Source organism: Silurus meridionalis, chromosome 14 (genome assembly GCF_014805685.1).
Source record: "Silurus meridionalis isolate SWU-2019-XX chromosome 14, ASM1480568v1, whole genome shotgun sequence".
Taxonomy (NCBI): Eukaryota; Metazoa; Chordata; class Actinopteri; order Siluriformes; family Siluridae; genus Silurus; species Silurus meridionalis.
Genome location: NC_060897.1, coordinates 11442288 through 11463724, shown reverse-complemented (window position 1 = coordinate 11463724; position 21437 = coordinate 11442288). Strand labels below are relative to the sequence as shown.

At 38.4% G+C, this 21437-nt stretch overlaps 1 protein-coding gene across 1 annotated transcript; it reads right to left on the bottom strand.

The window, feature by feature from the left end:
• Positions 1-1011: 1011 nt before the first annotated feature.
• On the bottom strand, positions 1012-21038 carry si:ch73-281f12.4 (Ras-associating and dilute domain-containing protein-like). The gene is made up of 16 exons (XM_046865690.1): positions 20400-21038; positions 18512-18829; positions 18078-18313; positions 16128-16453; positions 14045-14716; positions 13874-13911; positions 13287-13462; positions 12540-12652; positions 10092-10311; positions 9489-9661; positions 7374-7518; positions 6109-6287; positions 5655-6018; positions 3866-3996; positions 2693-2832; positions 1012-2305 (listed from the first exon to the last, which is right to left on the bottom strand). Exons 1-16 carry the CDS (start codon positions 20546-20548, stop codon positions 2206-2208), a joined length of 3480 nt encoding a protein of 1159 aa, XP_046721646.1. The 5' UTR covers positions 20549-21038; the 3' UTR covers positions 1012-2205.
• Positions 21039-21437: the final 399 nt, after the last annotated feature.

The following is a 21437-nucleotide window of genomic DNA, read 5'->3' as shown; positions in this document are numbered from 1 at the left end:
GATATAATTATTTTAGGATCAGGGTCACAGCGGTTCCAAAGTCCATTACAACGTTCCATGCCAGAGGTCAGAGGAACCCAAAGGAGGAAACCAGAGCACCCAAAAGACACTCAAGCAGGGGATATGGGGAAAACATCTGAAACTTAGTATAGACAGTAGTTCTTTATATGCATTTAACCAGAGAGCCTGAATCTTTGAGCTAATAATGAAAACATCAATTTACTAATTAAAAAAAAGTAAATATAGATTACATTTTCTGTTTCCTCCAATGGGTGTCAGGCTGCTTCCATTGTGTTGGACTTTTTATTGTCTGTATACTGCCTGAGTTTTTACTATCATCTGGAAATATTACTTATGGATGGATCATAAACTGTGATGGTGTTAATGGAACAAAAATGCAAGTGTCTGACAGTCACTAAAAATGGAGGTTTTAAACAGTTTAAATAGTATAGGCTAATCTAATAATTTACTCTAATCTGATGTCTTAGAGTACACTGATATAAACCACAAACCATCAGCTTGCTGATACCCATGAGGCAGCCATTAAACAGAAAGCCTGTCTAATCGCCATCTCAGAGCATTCCGCAGAAGTGTGGTACGTTAGTCACGTGGTGTAACTGGAGTTTAAAGCTGTGAGTGATGCGGTGGAAACCACAAGGTTCTATAAATGGTACAGCATAGGGAGACACACCCTTGGCACACTTCTTCTCCAAATCTCCACTGGAAAGGCACAAGGCTGTAATCCTCTTTCATGCTCCCACAGTGGAGCATAACTTTATTTTTCTCTAATTCGTAAACCATCTCGGGGCTAAATAGGTTCAGCAGAGCTGGGTGTTTTCTCCAGGAGTGCTCTTTTTCAAAAATGTAAACATACCATAAAGTTAAAAATGATAGCCTGAAATGGTTCGAATTGTATTCCAAGACTCTAATGGCGTTTCTGACTTCATGAACCACATAGCAGATGTAAATGTAAATCAAGACATCTTTTTATATATAATATATATTCAAGCATTTTAAAAACAAGCAATATTTATTTTACATGTACATTTTACATAGAATAAAAAAAGAACATAAATATCACAAATAAACAACGTTTCTTTCATATCAATAATGCTGATGTAACACTGTTCCTCTGGCACTGAGAAAAAAATACTAATAAATGAATCACATAATGCTCATTAATGTCTGCTGTGAAACAGACAAGACTGGTTCTTGGAAAAGGGATCCATGGCTTTAAGCAAATTCAATAGAAATACTTTGCTCTGACCAGAACAATTTAAAAGCAGCACTTGGTACAAGCCAGACTTTGGCTTACATATACTAAACATAACATTCTTTTTCATTGATTTCATTATCATTTCATTACTATAATATTGTGTATATTTGTCTGCATAGGTAGGATACGTGTTTTGGTAACTGATATTAAAATTTTTTTTAAAAAAAGCATGCAAACATCAGGATAAAATCTCAGCATACAGAACCATTTCCAGGCCAAACTGAAACTTGCTGCATTTAATGGAGAAACTCACTACACTGGTTTTAAATTATTTGGTATACAGATGCATCTACACAAATCAGGCATAACATGTGGCCACCTGCCTAATATTGTGTTGGACCATTTTTGCTGCCAAAACAGTCCTGACCCATCAAGCATTAACAACCTTAACATTTTGAACAATGTGAGCTACAGGAGCTCGTCTGTTGGATCTGACCCACACTGGCCAGCCTTCACTCCCCACGTGCATTGGCCGCCCATGACCATGTCACCGGTTCACCACTGTTCCTTCCTCTGACCACTTTTTAAAGATTTTGACCACTGCAGCCCGGGAACACAGCACAACTCCTTACGCTTGCCCATTTTCCTTGCTTCTAACACATCATCTTTGAGGACAAAATGACTAATGATGAAGAGATGATCAGCATTATTCACTTCACCTGTCAGTGGTCATAAAGTTATGCCTGATTGGTGTAAATAGAAATGGTCAAAAATACAAATGACGTCCAAATAAAAAAACTGTCTTATAAATATTGTACTTACTATGCCTGTATTTACTATGACTGTATTACCATACTCCCAGTAAAACTGGTTTAAAAACAAAAGCAGCTTGGAAAAAAAATTGTGTGTGATTTTGGTGCTAGAAGAAACAAAAGTCCAAGAATTTGTTCTGAAAACCATCAGTGGAAACAGGATTTTCTCCCACTGATTTAGCATCTGGTGCTGGCAATTCTGCCACTGCTGCTGACTTCACTTTTGGCTACTAGCAACCGGAGAGAATCTCCTGAATTTCTGATGATCTCCCTGCCACTAGGGGAAAAAAAAACAGATACAGAGGATGAGTGTTATTTTACTGCATGGAAACTAGGCATTAGGAACTGCTTCATAAAATGGTGAAACCTCAAACTGAAATCTTTGTAGCTTCTTTTTTTGATTCATTTTAATTTGACAAGAATGGCTGAAATTCTTGCTTGTTATATTGATATTATTATGGAATTTTTTTAATCACTTTTGGTGACCTGCTTTCTGCAACTTACTTTGTGTTTCCTGTCTATTACCTGGTGTCTTGCTTTCCAGGCTTATTATCTTCCTGATTAAACATACCAATGCAAAAATGACATTCGATGTAACAACTTTTGTGAAGATGCTTCCAATAAACAGTGTTGGCTGCGTAAGTAAGTGCGAGAAAATACTTACACCCGGTAGTCCATGCCTACAAGACTGACTCCGTTCACAGCCAGGATACGATCACCAAGCCTGAGCTTCTGGCACTGATCAGCTGGCGAGCCTGGCACCACTGACTTTATGTAGATCCCATTTATTCCCAGTGGAGATTTCTAAAGTTAGATGACACACAACATAGGCGCAAACAAATTAAACAAGAGTCATCAGCAGGTCATATCGTTGTCTCCAATATATTGCATGTGTCACCAAATGACTAGACATTCTGCGAACAGCAGGGGACCCCCTCACTAAATCAAGATCGAACATTAGTAATTTCAAAAGATTCTTGGCAAGGCCGAAACAAAGCCATTTACCTTCTGTTGAGCAATTTCCTCTAAAGCCTGGGCCCCACCACACACCTCTAAGCAATACTCCTGCATGAGCTATTTCAAACAGAGTGAGTAACCTAAACAATGTATCCCTATAGATTCATTCATATGAGACCATTATAGCAACCGAATGGAGACAGCAATGAATTTTAAGCAAAACACCTGCTGAACAGCCAAGATTTACACAGAGTTGCACAGAGTTCAAAGACTCAGATATTTAATTATTGTGAAAAAGTGTGTTGCCAGGGGGTCTCCATCATCAAATTACTTATCCTTTATTTAAAAAAAATAAAAAATAAAAACAAAAACATAACTTAGGTGATCAAAGCTCAGCAAAGTTAGTTATAAAGTATTAATGACATGAACGTAATTAGATAATAGGATAATTATGTTTTCAGGGCTCCACATGGTAGCAAGCCATAAAAAGATCTTATTACAGTAAGATTATGCTGCTAGGATATCAAATCTGTTTTTGAAAAATGAATAAAAGTTTCAGCTATAAGCAATGATTTATAACCACATTCCCAATGCCAAAATTTTAAATTATAAAAGGAAATCAGACAATTTAGATTAAGACAAACCAGAATCCAGACTTCAGCATACAGAAGGTAGGCTTCAGTGCAGGAAAATTCAGTAGAAATCTGTAATGCAGTCATTTTCATGCACATTTTTAAGGATTTCTTTTTTATTTTAGTTGTCCCTATTGTGTCTTTGCTCCTTCTCATAGCAACCGAACTTATAGAGTAAAAGATATAACAATTGCCAAATAGGATGGGTTTTAAGAAGACAGAACAGGGAAATGTTTTTTTTTCCTCACCAGTCCATCCACCATTGCTAGGCCAAGGCCACGAGGTCCTCTTGACACTTCTACTGTGAACACTTCATCTCGGTTGTCCTCGTCCTCTTCTATTTCTTTCATTCCATCTCCATTTCTTCTAAGAACATCCTCTACAAAATAGCACAATCACAAATAGGTACATTACAGGTCTTTCATGTGTTTTAATGTTTAACTAGCAATGCATCAGCTGTAATTTGTTTCAGCTGTCTTGATGTAAACCCTTTGATTAAAAAAAGACGGCCTTTAATTTTCTGTCAAGAGACTGGAATGAGTTGACGTCAGTACATTAAGCTCATAGCTTCATTTTCATTTTATTGGAAGTATTCTTTGTTAAATTTGTTAATTTGTGTTAAAAGTTGCTAATATACAAAATGTTAGATTGGTTCAAAAGTCATAAAAAAATTCAGATCAATGATCACATGCTCACAACATAAGAGCATGAAACTGCTCCTTCTCTGGATGCTCTCCTGTGCATCTGACGTACCTCCCCCATCACAGCACAACCACAGCAGCAACAGTAACACCCCACCTCCTAAAACCTTTCAGACCCCGGACCAGGACCCCAAACAATGGCTGTCCCGATTAAGATTCCACCCAGCAACTCGACTGTAAATTCCCATGACGCTTCATCCACTGCTCTTTTCTCTCCTGACATCACCACCTCTCTGTAGATCTTACTTCAGATTATAAGATTAACCCAACTACCAAAATAGCTTTAACGTGTTAAGAAATCACTGGTGCTAAACAGGTACCTATGTTTAGTTTAAGGAATCCAGAGTCAGTCTACAAAGATAAGACAAAAGATGAAGTAAATAGATGATTAACTTGTTTATTCATATCTATATATTTGAGGTAACTAGCACAATAAATAATAAACCTAATTAGTGCTGATAAAGTCTGAACAATAATTATTTTTGAAAGTTTACAGACACATACTTCCTCCATCAGACTTTAGAGCTTAAACATCAGAGCTTAAACTGCTCATGAGAATGCACCACAGACATGAAATGCTTAAATGTGTGTTGTGGAAATGGCCTATAATTTTCAGGTTTTTATGACATACTGAAAAAACCTGAGTTTTACTGAAACGCCAAGCACACAGAAAGGAACAATTCTGACTTATCTATTAAATATATCACCTCTTTTAAAAAATTTTATTACAAGAACACCTGTGCCACATGTACCGATTCCATATGCCAATGCTTGTTGTGCACACTATTGGTCCTAATGTGATGGAATGCACTAAATCAAAGAGGTGGAGAAGCCCAACCCATGATGACAGGAGCTAATTAGGCTCATTCCTCATGCCTTCCTCTTTGCCTTTTCAAAAATAACACCAATCAGAGCCAGTTCATACAAAACTCCACATTTGCATCCACCCCCACATCTCTGCGTGACCTCACCACTCTGGCTGCCAAAATCAATAGACCTAGGGAGGAGATGGCCCATCCTTTGAACTTGAAGCACACCCCACAGAGAGAACATGCCTCACGCATTCTCTTTCCAGTCCAGCTAGTTATCCATAGAGAAGTGTGCCGAGAGGAATGTTGAAGAAACCATTCCTTAAGTCGTTTATATAAATTGTTCACCCAGCAGAGGGCTGAGGTCAAGTGCTTGCTCATGGTTTCTTGCAATAGTATTCCTATCCTCATTCTGTAGATCATAGATTTGAGAAATTGCTATAACTACTTGTCTTCTAACACACATTAAATTTTTCAGAGCTCTATGTATTGTATAAGTTGTGTACAGTTGCTATGAAATTGGTTACCTTTGGCATAGTTTGTTGCTTCTTCTTGTAGACTCGCCTCAAGTTCAGAGAGCTCCAGTGCTTGGGGTGTGTTGGGTGGGGTAAGTAAGCAGGACGGGTCCAAGGCCAGACTCTTGTGTGAGCGCAGGTCTGTTTCCCCAGGCAGGCTGTTCTGGAGCTCCAGGCTCTTTAGCTTTTGAGATAAGTGTGCTTCATAAGAACCTAGAGCATTGTGTAAGCCCCTGAGCTGAGAAGGCGAGGCAGACTCTGATATAAAACCACATTGAGTAATTGGACTGGTGGATTTGGTAGACCCGTGGCACTCCACTTCTGAGCTAGATGGGGAATTTATCTGTGTAGCTTTCATTGGGTCATTGCTGTTGTCCTAGTTTAATGGAGTAAATGTAAAAAGCACATTAATTACAGGCCACATCCCAGCGTGAAATTTATAAAAAGCTTGAAGAGTAGGCGGTACCTGCACTGAATGTAGTTCATTTGGTGTTTGGTTAATAGATTGGCTGTGGATAAACTCCTGCAGGCTATTAAGATGAGACAAGAAAGCAAGCTCTTTGATAGTCTTCCCCAGTTCCAAGTGAAAGTTGCTGTTGGGCAGGATGAGTGGAGGATGATTGTCAAAGCACTCCAGAATTTCAGCTAGAAATGAAGATTATAAATAATAAAGGATCAGGATAAGTGCTAACAATAATCAATTATGTATTAACTTATAATGATTGCATTACACAATAAAATATGTAATTGGCATAAGCTATTGAGTCTTAGCTAAACTGGAGTTTTTGTTGCTTCCTAGGCTTTTATGACATTTTTCTGAAGATGATTACATGTTCGTACACAAGGGACAAGAAAAACAAATATGGAAAATGAGCAGTTTCTATAATATACATAAATACCAGTGGAGTACTGCTCTGAGAGGTACTCTGGGACATCAGCAATGTGCCACCCCAAAAGACAATGACAGAGTTAGCTTATCAGGCACCCAATTGAAAAAAAAATCACATAGTACAAATAGTGACTGAGTAAAACACAAGAGAAACAGGACCTTGTCCGTTGGCACTTAGCATTCTAGACCACATTGGCACAGGTGTGTGTGTTTGCATGTGCCAAGTCAATAAACTTTTATTGTCATTTCAACCATATAGCTGACGCAGCAACGTTTCTCCAGAACCCTGGTGCTACATAAAACAGCATAGAGCTACATCACACAACACAGAGCTGCATAACAGAACACAGAGCTAAGGACTAAAATAAGTTGTCCTAGCCAAATAAAGTGCATCATATGCAACCTAGTGCAAACATTGCAAGACAAAAGGCAGTGCAAACAGACAATACGAGACAGTGTAGGACAGATACACTAAACACAAAACATATGTTATACAGTACAATGGACAAAAAGAGAACTATAAACGTATAAAACGTATAAAAGTGTGTACTTGTAAACCTAAGCACAATATTGTGCAAAACAGCAAGAGCAGCAATCGAGGGGTGTGAAAAATAGCATGTAAACAGATATAATATAATTGTATGATAATATGGGTGGTGCTGTAGACATTAATGTGTATGAATTGAAATGAGTATTGAGTGTGTGTTGGAGACTGTGTGTTGTAACAGTTCAGTAACACACAGTTAAGTGAGTTTGTATGAGTTTCAGTTCAGTTTAGTTCTTTGTGTGTGTGTGTGTGTGTGTGTGTGTGTGTGTGTGTGTGTGTGTGTTGTTGGACTCACAGGTTTGGAGTGCAGATTCTGCTTCCTCTGGGGAGGGGGACCAGCTTAAGGGGCAGGCCTTGCTGGAGTTGTACTCTCTCAGCATATGGTGAAGTTGCGCTGGATTAAGGTGAGGGAACTCAGTTCTAAGAGACACCCAAGAGGTCTACATACAGACATACATGAAGATGAAGAATGTTAAATTAAAAGCAATGCTTAAGAAAGCATTCAACCCATTTTATTTACCACCCTCTCCTTCTACCAATGTTCTATTGCTTATCTGCAATCACCCAAACATTTTTCTTTGCCATATACAACTCGCACAAAGACACAAAACAAATTGAGGTCACAATGTTTTAGGGAGTGTTCAAAGGTCTGTGCTGAATAAAAACAGACAGGGTGATGACTGGGGCACAATTCTGTGAGGAGAAGTTGCCTCAACATGCCAACTCATCAGAGGTCTCTTGAGGAAAAAAACTCCCTTTCACTAATGCCAGTCAGCAGACAGAAGGGAGACTGTTGTGAAGAAGCTTTAATCATGTGCTCTAATTGTAGATAAATAATTGAGTACCTACATTTTCAGATGAATGTAAATGGTAAGTACTTATACCTGACAGCCTAAGTAACTAATAAATGCATAGATAGTATTTTCCTTTGTCTGTTTTAGGAGCAACTATGTGTTTACTTTTATATGCTGTTTAGGGTCCGTTTAGGACTGAGATTTGTGTAGAGAATGTTGTACTTTCTAATATATAAAACATTATTAAACAGCAAAAGAACGGAGAGGAGCTTTGTCTAAATCTCAGCAAATCATTGCTAAAGAGTGGCAACGGATGGCAGGTTTAAAAAAGCAGATGGGAAAATGGTGAAGTGTAAGTGGTTGAGCAGATTGCTGGATTATAGGCAAACCACAAAATGCCCAAGCTACATGGGTGGAACACTTAAAGTCAGCCTCCTAGCAACTGACCCACTCAACTGTTTTCTTTTTCTGAGCTCAGCAAGTCAGCTTCTGCTGATATGCAATACTGGGTTATGTTCAGTGACATGTGAGATGGCATAGATCAACCTGCAAATGTAGTCTTGCGCTAAACATTAACAGGTTATGTCAGGTGTTAAATGAGTACAAAAGGTTCAGGCCAGCATCATTCATGAATTTGTAACATAATTGTTTTTTAGACATTCCACCTAGATTCATGCCCTAAGGCCGTAAAACAAAATCTAAAGAGCTTAAATGTCAGGACACGATTAGTCATTTGTTTTTTTTACATACAGTACACAAGAGTCGAGGTCAATCACATTATGAGCTCATTTCTTTCCCCACCCTGGCACCTCAATGCCATCACTTCCTTATAGAAAATAAAGCAATCTGACAACCCCTGTAAATCTGTTATAGCACGGATGTGTCCTGGTGACACACTGTAACTTTTGTGTGGTCCTTTAAAACATGATCACTTCCTATAATTCTTGAACACACTTACAAAGGAAACAGGTTTAAACTAAATCATGTCACTGTTACATGTTAGTGTCTGTAAAGTATTTAATTCAGGTGTTGTTCCACCACGTCAGTGTTCTTTCCGATCTGTTTTCACAACAGAGAAACGAATTAATTAGCTGCATGAGCAATATTTAATTGCATCACTCGCATCAAATTTTCCCAAGCCTTTATGAGAAACTACACAAACAACATGCCACGGCACGCCTTCTAGAGTATCAGTCAGATGACATCAATACATTCTCGTCTTAGCTTTGCCATTTTTATTGTCATATGAGTAGTGTTCAGAGTGTGTTTAGTCATAAGAAAATAAGTATGTATAAACTTTGTTATCAGATTTAACCACACCATTATGTCATACTATGACTCAAACCATAAATAAGTCACTTCGTTGGTGCTACATGGTCAGTGAAGCATGTGACTATCTTTGTATATACAAGACACAAGTCTCAAGAGGTTTGTACAAGTGATTATAAAGTCTACTTGAAGTAGGGTTCCTAAAATATGATTAGTGGCCAACTACTAACAAGCAGACATTTTAAGTAAATTTTCATATTATTTATAAATTTAAATCACATGGACTAGAGCATTTATGGTTTATTTAGGTGAAACAATATTTTTACCCAAAGTGCATGAGTTCTGACCTGTAGTAAATTCTCCTTAGGGGTGGCCAGCAGGTTAACTGCTGAGGACAGCTTTTGGAAGAACTCTGCTGCCAGGTCGCCCAATCCAATACTTTGGGTCCAGTCCAACAACAAATCTAGGTTGGCTCGGATCTGTACTCCTCTGGACCACTGGTAAAATCCACCTCCTGAACCTTTAAAAATATCCAAATTCACATATAAATACTTTTTACTTTATCACTGTTCATTTTGACACTAGTCAGTTGGTTACATCTCTTCATTCACTTCCACTTTTCAACTATTATCATTTTACTTTGTCATTACTTATTGTTTTTTCTTATTAATTTCTCTAATTATTTACATGTTGTATGATTATATGTGTCCTTGTAAATGCATGTGCCTGATACTGCTATGAAAAGAATTGTCACCTCAGGGATCAGTAAAGCATGCTTGCACAAACACTCACACTAGCATTAATAAACCCTAAAATACACAGTCAAAACTAAAAATGTATCATTTGCCTCAATGTTGTACCTAAAATCTTAAAATACCTAGCTATTACCGATTAGTCTTGTGACAGTCTATAACAGACTATAACAATGTTGTGCACTAGACAGAGCTCACCTCTTTCCATTAAAATGTTGAAGAGTGAGGCATTGGTGAAGAAGAACAGATAGGCCATGAGTTGTGAGGATATCTCTGAGTGCACCTCAAAGGTGTTGAGCAGCTGTAAAGCCTCCTTAAGGACATCCAGGACATTGCTGACACCGACAGGCATGTGCAACTGTGCATTCTCAGAGAAAGGGTTACTGTCGAGCAATCCAGGTAACACTGAATACAATCTCTGCAAAAATACAAGAGAACAGAGGATACAGTTTCATGCTGTATAACATCTGGTATATTATCTAGTAATGTGGAGCATCGGCCATGTAAGTCCCTGTGTACATTGTAACTAAAGAAATGAATTTATTTGCCCTGTACCTGACATTCAGTCAGAGCTGCTGCCAGAGAAAATGAAAGGATTGGGAATTTAACTAAAGAACTCCAATGTTACAGTCAAACAACAGCATACAAACAATCGAAAAAAATAACTGTACTAAAACTGAATGTACCAGATAATTCTATATCACAATTCTCAGCGGTGCAATATGATGCAAAATCTACTCCAGGCATTGTATATTCTATCTTAGCCCACAGGAAACACGGCACAAGCAAGCTTCCTTTCAGAGTACAGATTGGGGCGGCTCAGGGAAATGTCTCAGCCACGACAGCCCATTGTTAGCACCACTAAAAGTCTTGGGAGTTGACAAGATAAGATGCTACTCCCAGACTCTTGTACATACCCCACTGACCTAATGATTACATTCACAGATAAAAGATAACAGTCATTGTAGCAAACAAAGCATACAAAGTTAATGGCAGACAAACAAATGAAACCCTAGAGGTATTTTGTTCATGCAGCAGCAAAAGTGATTGAAACTAAGTAGAATTCATATAGTTCCCATGGGAGGAAAATCTCAAAGTATACAGGAAACATGAAGGGAAGTTCTGTGTTTAAACACAGGGGGTATCGCACATAGTGGTTTGGCTTGGCCTATAACAAAACCCTTGAGTAAAAGTCTGTTTTTGAGACTTTTTTTAACTCTGATCCCATTAATTTCTGAAAGTAGTGTTTTGACCTGCTGCAAAGAACACTGAAGATAGAGAGGGAAACTTAGCCTGTCTGTGACAATAACGCAATAAAGCATAGTTGACAGTGTCCTAATTATCCTTTTTTTTATTTTTTTTTTATACATGGCTCTGTATAAACCATCACTTCCATTTTGATGGCAAATTTCTTTGTCTTTGTCTAAGAGCACTACAAGAGCACAACCAGTGTCTGGTTGAACGCTATCAAAATCACAATGACTCTAGATTCCTCCTGTCCCTTGAGGTATCATCCATCATAAAGCTAGACTTGACACACTACTTACATTTAATTCAAAAGAGAAGTGGCTACATTTAGGTAAATCAGCAAAAAAAAAAAAAAAAATACAAGCATGTGATATATGATGTTTTTCAACTTTTTGTAACCACTGTTACTGGTGTTATCACCAAGATGAACATCTCTGACAGAAATTACTAACACTATAATATCCTGGCAGCTGGTTTATACAATATGGCCTAAGCCCAGTTTTACTCAAATTGTCTGTACACATTAAAATTACATTGAAGCAGGCCTAATTTTCCTTAGCTATATCACTTACATTTTGTCACATTGAGGAGACCATTAACCACAGAGCACTGTAATTGTTTCCAGTTTTCTATACTGACTGTAACTCTTTTTGAGCAGGAAACAGACTCAAGCCACTGCTTTGCTTTATGTTCACAGGCCACAGCTGCTTCCCCATTAACTGAAAAGCACACGACTGATGAGCCACTCTGTCCTTCCTGTTCACTTTCACCACGTTACATGTCTCACCACTCTGGAGAGAACAGGCAGCATAGAAAAAAATGTTGCAGCCACATTTGTACTAGAGAAGGGTGCTCATGTTTTCAGCAATAAATAAAATCTTTTCCAGGAAGCATCTGTTCAGGATTGGTATTTGTGTGGCTGTATAGGCAGAACCAGACTCCATTGTCCTGTTAAAGCAAGTGTTTCTCACTACAGTGCAGGTGTGGCTGGAACATTGAACATCATGGAACTGGAGTTTGTTGTACTTTTTGTTTAGCCTGTAGGTACTGCTAAGTATGTTTAACTTTTAAACATTATAACAATATTCATTCAATACTGACAAAAGTAACCTGAGTATGAATTAATCTAATTTCTGTTTGAAATAGAATGTAATATGAAAGTGAAAGCAGAATATAGGAAATATTGTGCAATGAATTATAACCTTGAAAGTATTAAAGACAATATGCATTTGTTTTTCATTTAAAAAGAGAAAATCTCACACACTTATGCAGTGTCTTGTTATCCAATCTGGCTATATGGGACGTATTGTGGTAAATGATTTAAGGTAGAATGGCAAATAGAAAGGTCTGTATGAGCATGAAAGTGATTAAGTTTTTTGTGTATGAGTGTGCGTTTACTCTTGTAAGATGGTAGACAGTCTGCTGGAAAGTAAACATGATGACTTCTTCTAGGACAGTCATGGCCTCCTCACTGGCAGTACGTGTAGACAAGATCTGAGAATTTAACAATTCTATGAAGAGCAACATACATAGAATTAGTTTCATAGAGAACATTTCTACAGGTTCAGATTATAAAATGCAATATATTAAACACTTTTTGGTACCAGATTAGTGCAACAGTATCTTATCAAAATTACAACATGCATAATCAAACACTACAATTTCAGTAAAATTGTCAGTAAACAACAGTGCTATTTCACTGTTCCTTAATGCATGTGACACAGTGTAAGTCCCTAGTCATGCTGTTTTATTACCAAACCAGCAGAACTCATGCTCATTTCTGTTTTTATTTAACCAAGCAACTATCATGCTGGCATTCTTCTTACACCTCATATTTCTATAAAACTGCCAAAACTGAGGGCACACAATGCACATCAATAGGAAAGTATTATAAATGTTTCTACAAAATGTTTTTTAAGATAACCAGGAAGACTGTTTCAAGTAAACCATTAAAAAAAGCAAAAAAGCATAATGGTAAAAAAGAAAATAATAAAAACTTCTCAATTGCACTGTACAATTAGAATCTGAAAGGTAAGCAAAACATGTACTTTTTAAACCCTTGAATTTATTCATGTAAAATTTATATTTTTATCTTTTTATTTAAAAAAAAAAATTGGTAGAATTGGGAATAGGAGGAAAAATTACCTTTATCTCGCTCTTCGTCTTGTTGTGTCCATGGGAGGAGCAGGGGCACCCCATGCTGAATGAAATGCAACAGTTCAATGGAGTTGGTCATCCATAACGCAAGTGACTGCAGACCTGGGATCAGCTCAGCCATGCTCTGCTGACAAATTGCCTCCATCTCTTGCTGTCCAGTGCCACTGCAGCATAAACAAGAAAACTATTGTACCTTCATAAAACCAACTTACTGTAGACTACATAGTAAAAATCAAGATAAGTGAGTAGTAAAATACAGCCTTGATGGCGTGATAGAAGAGTGAGCTGTATATTGGGTTTGAATGCAGTAAAAAGAGGAAAAGGGTGAAGAAACAAACCCTGTGTTTGCATTTAAAGAGACACAGACTTTTAGTTCTTTAGTTAAAAGAAAAGACATGACCAAGAAGTCTATTTAATTTACCTGTGATGGTAAATGATTGAAACTGAAAAGTAGCTCTGTGCTAGACTGATGTATTACTGAGGCACATGCTCTAATCATATGATGAATGCAAAACAGTGGCTTAGGAAATGTGTCTCTAGCAGTGATTAAAAGCAAAAAATAAAAAAGCTCTCACTTGTCTGTCTGAAGCTCTGTAAGCTCTTTTGTCCTCTCCTGTGAGAGAAAAGAAAAACAAAGCTAAAGTTTACTGTTTTGTTATGAAACACTTACAATACAAAGCATACAAATTCCATCTACAACATATAGTGAATTTTAAAGTTTTCTTATGTTTTATAAATTCACTCACCCACATGGCAAGCTGGATCTGATTTGCAATTTTCAACAACAGTTTACGGAGGTTTGCCATTTCCCATCTAGCAGCTGAATGTTGAATGCACATACACAGCAGGAAAGCTGGAATGAGCTTGGGCTCTGGTCCTTTAGGGTTCACCATGGTGAGAATCTTTTCCAGCACCTGGTCCTCTTGGTGCAGTTCATAATTAAGAGAAAGCACCCTCTTGTCTGCATCCCTCCAGAAGGTTGGGACCCTCCTACTGGTCCTGTGCCTACTGACAGTGGAACTACTGGAATTACAAGATGAGGCTGAAGCTGGGGGAGAAAGACTGGCCATCCATGTAGGTAAGTACTGAATGTCAGATGCTGTGGGGTCCTTAAACATGAAAAGGTAATGCTGGCCCAAGCCTATTAGGTCACCTGGAAAAAGTTCAGTTTCACCCTTCAACTGCACACCGTTGTGGGTTACAGAAGCTCCATTGAGAGGCTTTAGCATGGTTGGAGTTCTCCTGCTACACTCAGTTTGGGTTCTGGAAACATCCAGGTGATGCACACAGCAGTGCTGAGGGAGCACATCAGGGGCATAAAGCACCACATCCACCTTCAGCTGTTCTCCATCTTCACCATGTCCAGGACAACAGCCAAACACAAAGCTTTTTCCACTCATCAGGTAAATCACAAAGTCCTAGAGAGAACCAGATCCAAAAGACTTTTATATAAACTTTCTGCAAAAAGCTTGAAATTATAGCCTTCTATCTATCTATCTATCTATCTATCTATCTATCTATCTATCTATCTATCTATCTATCTATCTATCTATCTATCTATCTATCTATCTATCACATCTTAACAACATAAATCACATAACACTATTCATAAATGATCTCATCGTGTATTTAGTGTCCCACACTGAACTGACCTCAGTTTAAGTACTTAAGGCTACCTGCAACAAAATTACAGGTAAGAGTGTGGCTTATCCTTCTGGAATGTTAACTCTTATTTACAGTAAGATCAGCCTTCAGACAACACACACACACACACACTAAATCAGAGTATAACAAATTCAGCAAGGTCAAACAAACACTTTATGGCAAGCATGAATACATCGCCAATAAGTTTTGTGTTAAAAAGTAACTCTGACCAGTTTCTCGGAGCAACACGCACCCATATCAACTCACACAAACCCACACACTGTTTTGCATACTCAGCAGCATTCACTATGAAGAACAAACAGTGCAGTGACTATTTCCTTCATCTGGAAGTAGGCTTGGCTTCAGTCTGGAAATTACAGCGCTTAACTTGCTATCAAACAAATTAATAGCAACCACATAGGTGGTTAAGTTTATAGTAAAAAGTTAATCCTGCTTTGTACTCTTTAAACAACAAAGAGGAAGTAATGGAGTAGTGGATATTGGCTTGTGGAGGGTAAAAATATGTTTGTGCAGGTGCTTTATTATTCATTCTTTGGGAAACCTGTAATCTGTTAGATCTTGGCATGACATCCAACACGTAGAGAACATTCCCTTCATGAGTTCTGCCAAAAAAAGTCAGCTTGGTTTGTGTGACTAAAAATTATGGTGGGAGCTATTGTGATTCAAGCTGAGCTTTCCACCCCAGAGAGATTGGTGAAACCCAGGAGCCCTCTATCACCTGCATTCCATACAGATGCCTGTTGGCCTCAGTTCATTCAGACATCACATGCAACATTCCCACCCTTGGTTCAGTCATACAATAAACTCAAGCTATTAGTCATTATGGTATTAATCTGCTAGTTTCTGCTATATTTTCATTACCCTCATTGCATAGTGGTTGTTTACAGTGGCAATTAATCAGAGAAATACATTCTGCTATTCCTGAAGTCAAAAGCGCAAGAGCTTCTTTTCATATCAACCTTTTAAAGGGTTTTCTAGTCAAAGGTTTAAGTCAAAATCTATAGATTGTTCTTGTGTTTATGCTGATAGAAAACATTTTTATTTATTTAGTGAGGTTCCTGCTATAGAAAAATTTACAACCTGATTTAACAAATGGATACCTCTGAATTCAGCCATTACACATGGTACATTGTGATTTACAAAAATGTGAAAATGAAAGCTTACTTGTCTATGGCTGTAACCTTGAAGGAGAAGAAAGTAGGGAAAATCAGATGGAGGGTGGATGGAATACTGTGTAGTGTTGTCATCACTGCTCTCTGTCTCTTCCTTCTCAGTGCTGAGGCAGTGCCTGTCAAAGTCGGCCTCCTGATCCTCCTGCAGAGCCCCTGCTTTATTAACCCTACAGGCCTCCTTTCCCATGGCAGAAATGTCCATGTCGCTCAGGCTCCTCCAGATACCGACACTGTCCATATCCCCACTGCATCCATCCACAAACAGTGATGTGACTCTTGAATGTACTTTCTGAAGGTTTCGGACTTGAGCATTGAGGCCTGAAGTAAAACATAGCAGAAAGACAGGGAAATTTTAGATCAGAGGTAGTGATTCTCCTTTCTAACACTTTAAAGCAAATCACTGAAAATATTTCAGATAAATGAGAGGTTTTGGGTAGAAACCTGTAAAATATGATCAGATCTTTAAAAATCATTTTACTCTATTATTGTTGTTTGAGGAAATCCAAACAGACATTTCATCTTGGCCAAGATTATCTGAGGAAATCAAACTAAAGCACCATTACAGCATTACTATTTTCTGAGCAGTTTTGAAGAAACTACCAACAACAATAATACCAATTTGAGTGAGAGAAGTAGAGGAAATCTATAAAAGTTCTCTTTACTTCCACCTAATATAATCCGTGTGTGAATGAGTGACTGAACAAACACAAACCCCATTCAGCTTAACCCTGGGGCCATTAAGAACCATGGAATGTTCAGAGGCTATGCTTTCACACCAAGGGTGTTATCAGCTGTGGAAGTGGGCGTCAGTACACACTGTTGTGCACAGAACCGGTGGTGACAATCTCTGTCTCCCTGGTCCCTCCTCCACCAGGGAGCCTAAGGTCTGTGCCAAAGACAACAGGGGCAAACATTCTCCAGAGTACAGGAAACAGGAATAGGAAAGCAGACAGGTTTGTGGTGCTCAGGCAAAATGAGAATACTCAGACTGAATCATATGGGCCGAAATACTTCTAAGATATACACTGTGTCCATCTTTCCTGTTACGACTGATGAAATCGCTATTCTCTGCAGTCAGCAGAATTCAGTTTGTGCATACAAAAAAAAAGAATCCATATCAAGCAATATTCACACAAATATTGCAAAGAGCATCATAATATTATCCAGATACTTTATCAAAGTCACCATTAAAACATTAAATCGTAATTAACAGAAAACAGGTACAACTGATTTGCATATAAACCTTATTTCACACCAGAGGTAATTCTGCATGTGCATGTACAGTGCAACCGTTCTGCAACACTTTTCCTTGCATTGAACAATTATTAGGTTAAAGAGTAAACCAGTATCCAAAATGCAAATGTGTGTACTGACCATCAGACTGTTATATACATTTATTATTAACATGCAAGAATATTATTATCCTATGAGAACATCTTGCCCACTTTATCCTTAGAAGCCTTTAAAACACAATGGCAGTTATAACACCATAGGCACAGTACTGTATTGCTGTTGATTTAAATACTGAGCTGACACAATTTATCATTTTTTGCTGTGTGCTGTACATCGGCCATTATTTCCCTGTCAAATAATAACGTGACAAATGTGGAGCAATGCAGTGAAAAATAAAACTAAATACTCAAAAAAAAACAAAAAAAAACTCAAGGTTAACTCAATATTCATTCATTAACTCTTACAGATATTACAATACCTAAAACAGACCGCCAGAATGGCAAGATGCATCAGTTGTTCAAACATTAACTAGCAGATGAGCAGTAGCAAAGAGTCTACAGATTTAAATCATACGATTGCAAGGGGGCAATAGTTGAAACTTAACCCAAAATTATTAAGATATGGTTCATGTTTAAATGGATGGAATATCTGTAGCAAAATCGTACCCTCTAACCGTAAGAAAAATCATGAAGTCATTTTGATGGATTACCTGCAGTGATTGTATCTCTGTCTTTGGCATTGCGGTCTTCAATATTTGTTCTTTTGTGGATCTCAAACCTTCTGCAGAATCCTTCTTTGGGTTTCCAAAGGGACTGCAGTATGAGTGGCTTCTCGTTGTCACCAATGACCCGCAAGCACTCTGTCTGCCACTGGTGGGCTATCCCAGTCTTCCCAATCACATCACAGAGGATATATGCATCTGGATCTTCCTTTTCAAGGCAGTATCTATAAAAGAAAACAATTCACTCATGCAAAAATCTAATATGACATAAAATACCCAATTTAAAAACTTGATGCATGAAATGGAAGTACAATTTTAGACAGTAAACCAGGTTAAACTAGGGGTACACGTGCAATGGCAAATCTACCCATAGTCACGACTTTTCTGTAATCAACAATGTATAAAAGGAAAGAAATACCTACCTCTCCAGGGCCTCTTTAACCAGCTCCCTGGCACTGGAGCGATTCGTGGCCAGCACGCTCTTATAATTAGCCCCTTGGCAGATATCACTACCAAATATTTTCAAGATCCCTGGGGCAGACAGTTGACTGGACAGCTCAGTAGGGTCATCTGTTAACTCCAGATTTCTCGCAAGGTGTCCAGGTCTGCTGTCCTGCAGAAGCGGACTCCGGTTAAACACTGTAGCCAACTTGTTGTTGTGGCGTCGGATCTTACTTCTGGCTGGCTGCCTGACACCAGCACTCTCAGCAGATCGGGTCGTGCATTCAGACGTGTTGGATCTAAAAACCCAAATGAGGCAGACGGTTATTCTTTAAGTCTTTCTACCACTATGTTCATTTCCACAGCTTCCAGGAAAAAAAAAGGTTCAGCATTGATTTAATAGCATTCCACAGACAGATCCCTTGAAACTATAAGCAGAACTTCTATCATTCAAAGAGCACTTTGTTTTCAAAGCCAGTAGTGAATAACCTTATTTCTCCCTAAATTATACATGTACAGTACGAAACTTGGGCAACGAGCTATATCATAAAATCTTATGTTCATGACGAGAGAAAATCAGCAGATTTGGGGGGAAAAAAACTAACAAATGGAGTGGATCATGTGATAAGGAAAATATTGTGACATTTAAAAAACCATTAGTTTGCATTATAGACACCAAAATACGCATTGTCATATCCTCTTTCGATGAAGTGTCCATCAGACAGTTAAAAACTTTACCTTGATATTATTGACTTGATACTAAAATCTAGCGAAATCAACTGAAGACCGTTTCTTATCACCTAAACACTTTCCAGAACATTGAGCACTGCTTCAATCTCATATCCAGTTGGAGTATAGTAATGAGTTACAGTCTCCCTATCTGGTACCATCCAGAAGAGGATGGGTGGCCTTTTGAGTGTCTCTCAAAGTGTCTACCTACTGCATAATCTAAGCAAAGTTTTTCTTGCCACCATTGCCTCTGCCTTGCTCCTTAAGGATTAATCTAAATCCATCTCTGGATATGATTAAAGCTGCTTGGTGATATTGTCCATGATTAAAAGGCCCATCCTGAGGTTGCTCCAGCCCTAGTCACGTCCCACCTTATGAAGATTGTTTAAAGAAGTAGATGCCGACCCCGCAAACATCCAGAACCATCTAGAGACGTCCCAGTGCCAACTGGAGTTTTGACACTGGACCTCATTGAGTGTTTAAAGGCTCTGGCATGGAGAAGCTGGTGTTGGATTTGTGATGATCGCAAATGTTGAGCTATTTAATGAGTTGCTCAGGAGCTCCTAGTTTTATAACCACAAATGACTCTATAAGACTGTAAAAAGAACATTACTCATAATCTTACATTCCAGTGCTCATGTTAGTTCTCACTCTCCAGTGTTCTGTATTGTTTAAAGACTATAATCACACTCTTGATGTCACCCAGATGAGGATGTGGTTCCCCTTTTGAGTCTGGTTCCTCTCAAGGTTTCTTCCTTATAACATCTAAGGGAGTTTTTCCTTACCACAGTCACCATGGCTGCTTATCAGGGATAAATACACACCATTTATCTTCACTGTTAAATTCTGTAAAGCTGCTTTGAGACAATGTCTGTTGTGAAAAGCGCTATAGAAATAAACTTGACATGATTCAAAGTGAAATAGTTCAGAATACAAGTACATTTCTAATTCATAAATTATTCCAGGAGGACCATGACTTCAGATTGAATTGGTTTAATTAGATGTTAAAACCTGTGTTGATGATGTGGTCTTTGCTTTATTTAGCAGTGTCTCGGTGCTTTCTATCGGTCCGGCATTAATATAAAGATTGAACACGTATTGATATAGAGGTCCACCTTTACTTTTTAAACCATGACTTACTGTAGAGAGCCATTGCTTGGTTTCCTGCCCAACGTTGCGAGACGCTTTTTCGGGGACCGGATTAATATCCCAATAGGAAACCCGAGAGCTTGTTTGTTAAACTGATTGCTTTGCTCCTCCGAGATCATTTTCCTCGCAACTGGATCCATGTCCCACAACTGGAGTAACTTCGCAAAGATTTTGAGGAGTAATAAATTATGAATTTGATATAAATACACAGTAAAATCCACTGGTTTGAAGATTCAGACCGCGGTGATCCGCTTTGATCGTGTTTTCCATTTCAATCAGTTCTCAATTCAAATCTTTGTATTCACAAAGTAATATTCCGTCCGCGAGAGAAAAACAGTGTCCAGGAAAGAAAACACGGGCTGGTTACATCCGTGGCTGCAGTAGTGGCGTTTCTGCCAGCAGTCCGCTGAAAACTGAAGTCTCTCCGCGTGAGCGCGTAAACGTGTTCGAAAAGTAGCGTGAAGAGCGCGCGCACTCCCAGCATGACGTCATGCTCAGCGGAGGGGGCGAGTACATTCCCGGTGTAAATGAGTGTGTGAGGACATAAAGAGACGGATCAATTGAAACGTCATGCGCGGTTACAGCCTAAATGAAAGATTAACATAGAAACACGACAGGATTTTTAAGAAAATGCAGTGACTATACCACGGTGCCCGTTTCCATTAGTAGAATCTGGGATGTTTAGCGGAAAAGGGAAGGGTGGGGAAAGGATATCCCTTGATCTGGGCGGGAAAGAATGCAACAAATGCAAAGAAATGGCAATTCTTCTTTTAATCACAATTAAGGACAAACCACATTCAATACCGAGACTACAAATATAAATATTTAGCGTTTTTCCTCCAACAAAATCAAACATTTGTATTTGAATGTTCAGTCACACGTAAAGTGCACCACCTATTGGCGAGATCATGCCACTTTCATCTGTGAACTTTTTTTTTCTTTTTTGTGATTTTTTTTTTTAATCCATCCATCCATCCATCCATCCATCCATCACCCAGAAAACCAGTTCATCTGTTTGAAAATGAAGAA

Excerpts from the sequence above, each read along its gene's own strand:
- si:ch73-281f12.4 (XM_046865690.1), bottom strand. The coding sequence starts at position 20,548 with ATGGATCCAGTTGCGAGGAAAATGATCTCGGAGGAGCAAAGCAATCAG. Across the intron at positions 18,314-18,511 it reads GTTAAAGAGGCCCTGGAGAG|ATACTGCCTTGAAAAGGAAG; the intron begins GTAGGTATTTCT and ends TTTCTTTTATAG. Across the intron at positions 6,288-7,373 it reads AGAATCTGCACTCCAAACCT|CTGAAATTCTGGAGTGCTTT; the intron begins GTGAGTCCAACA and ends CTTCATTTCTAG.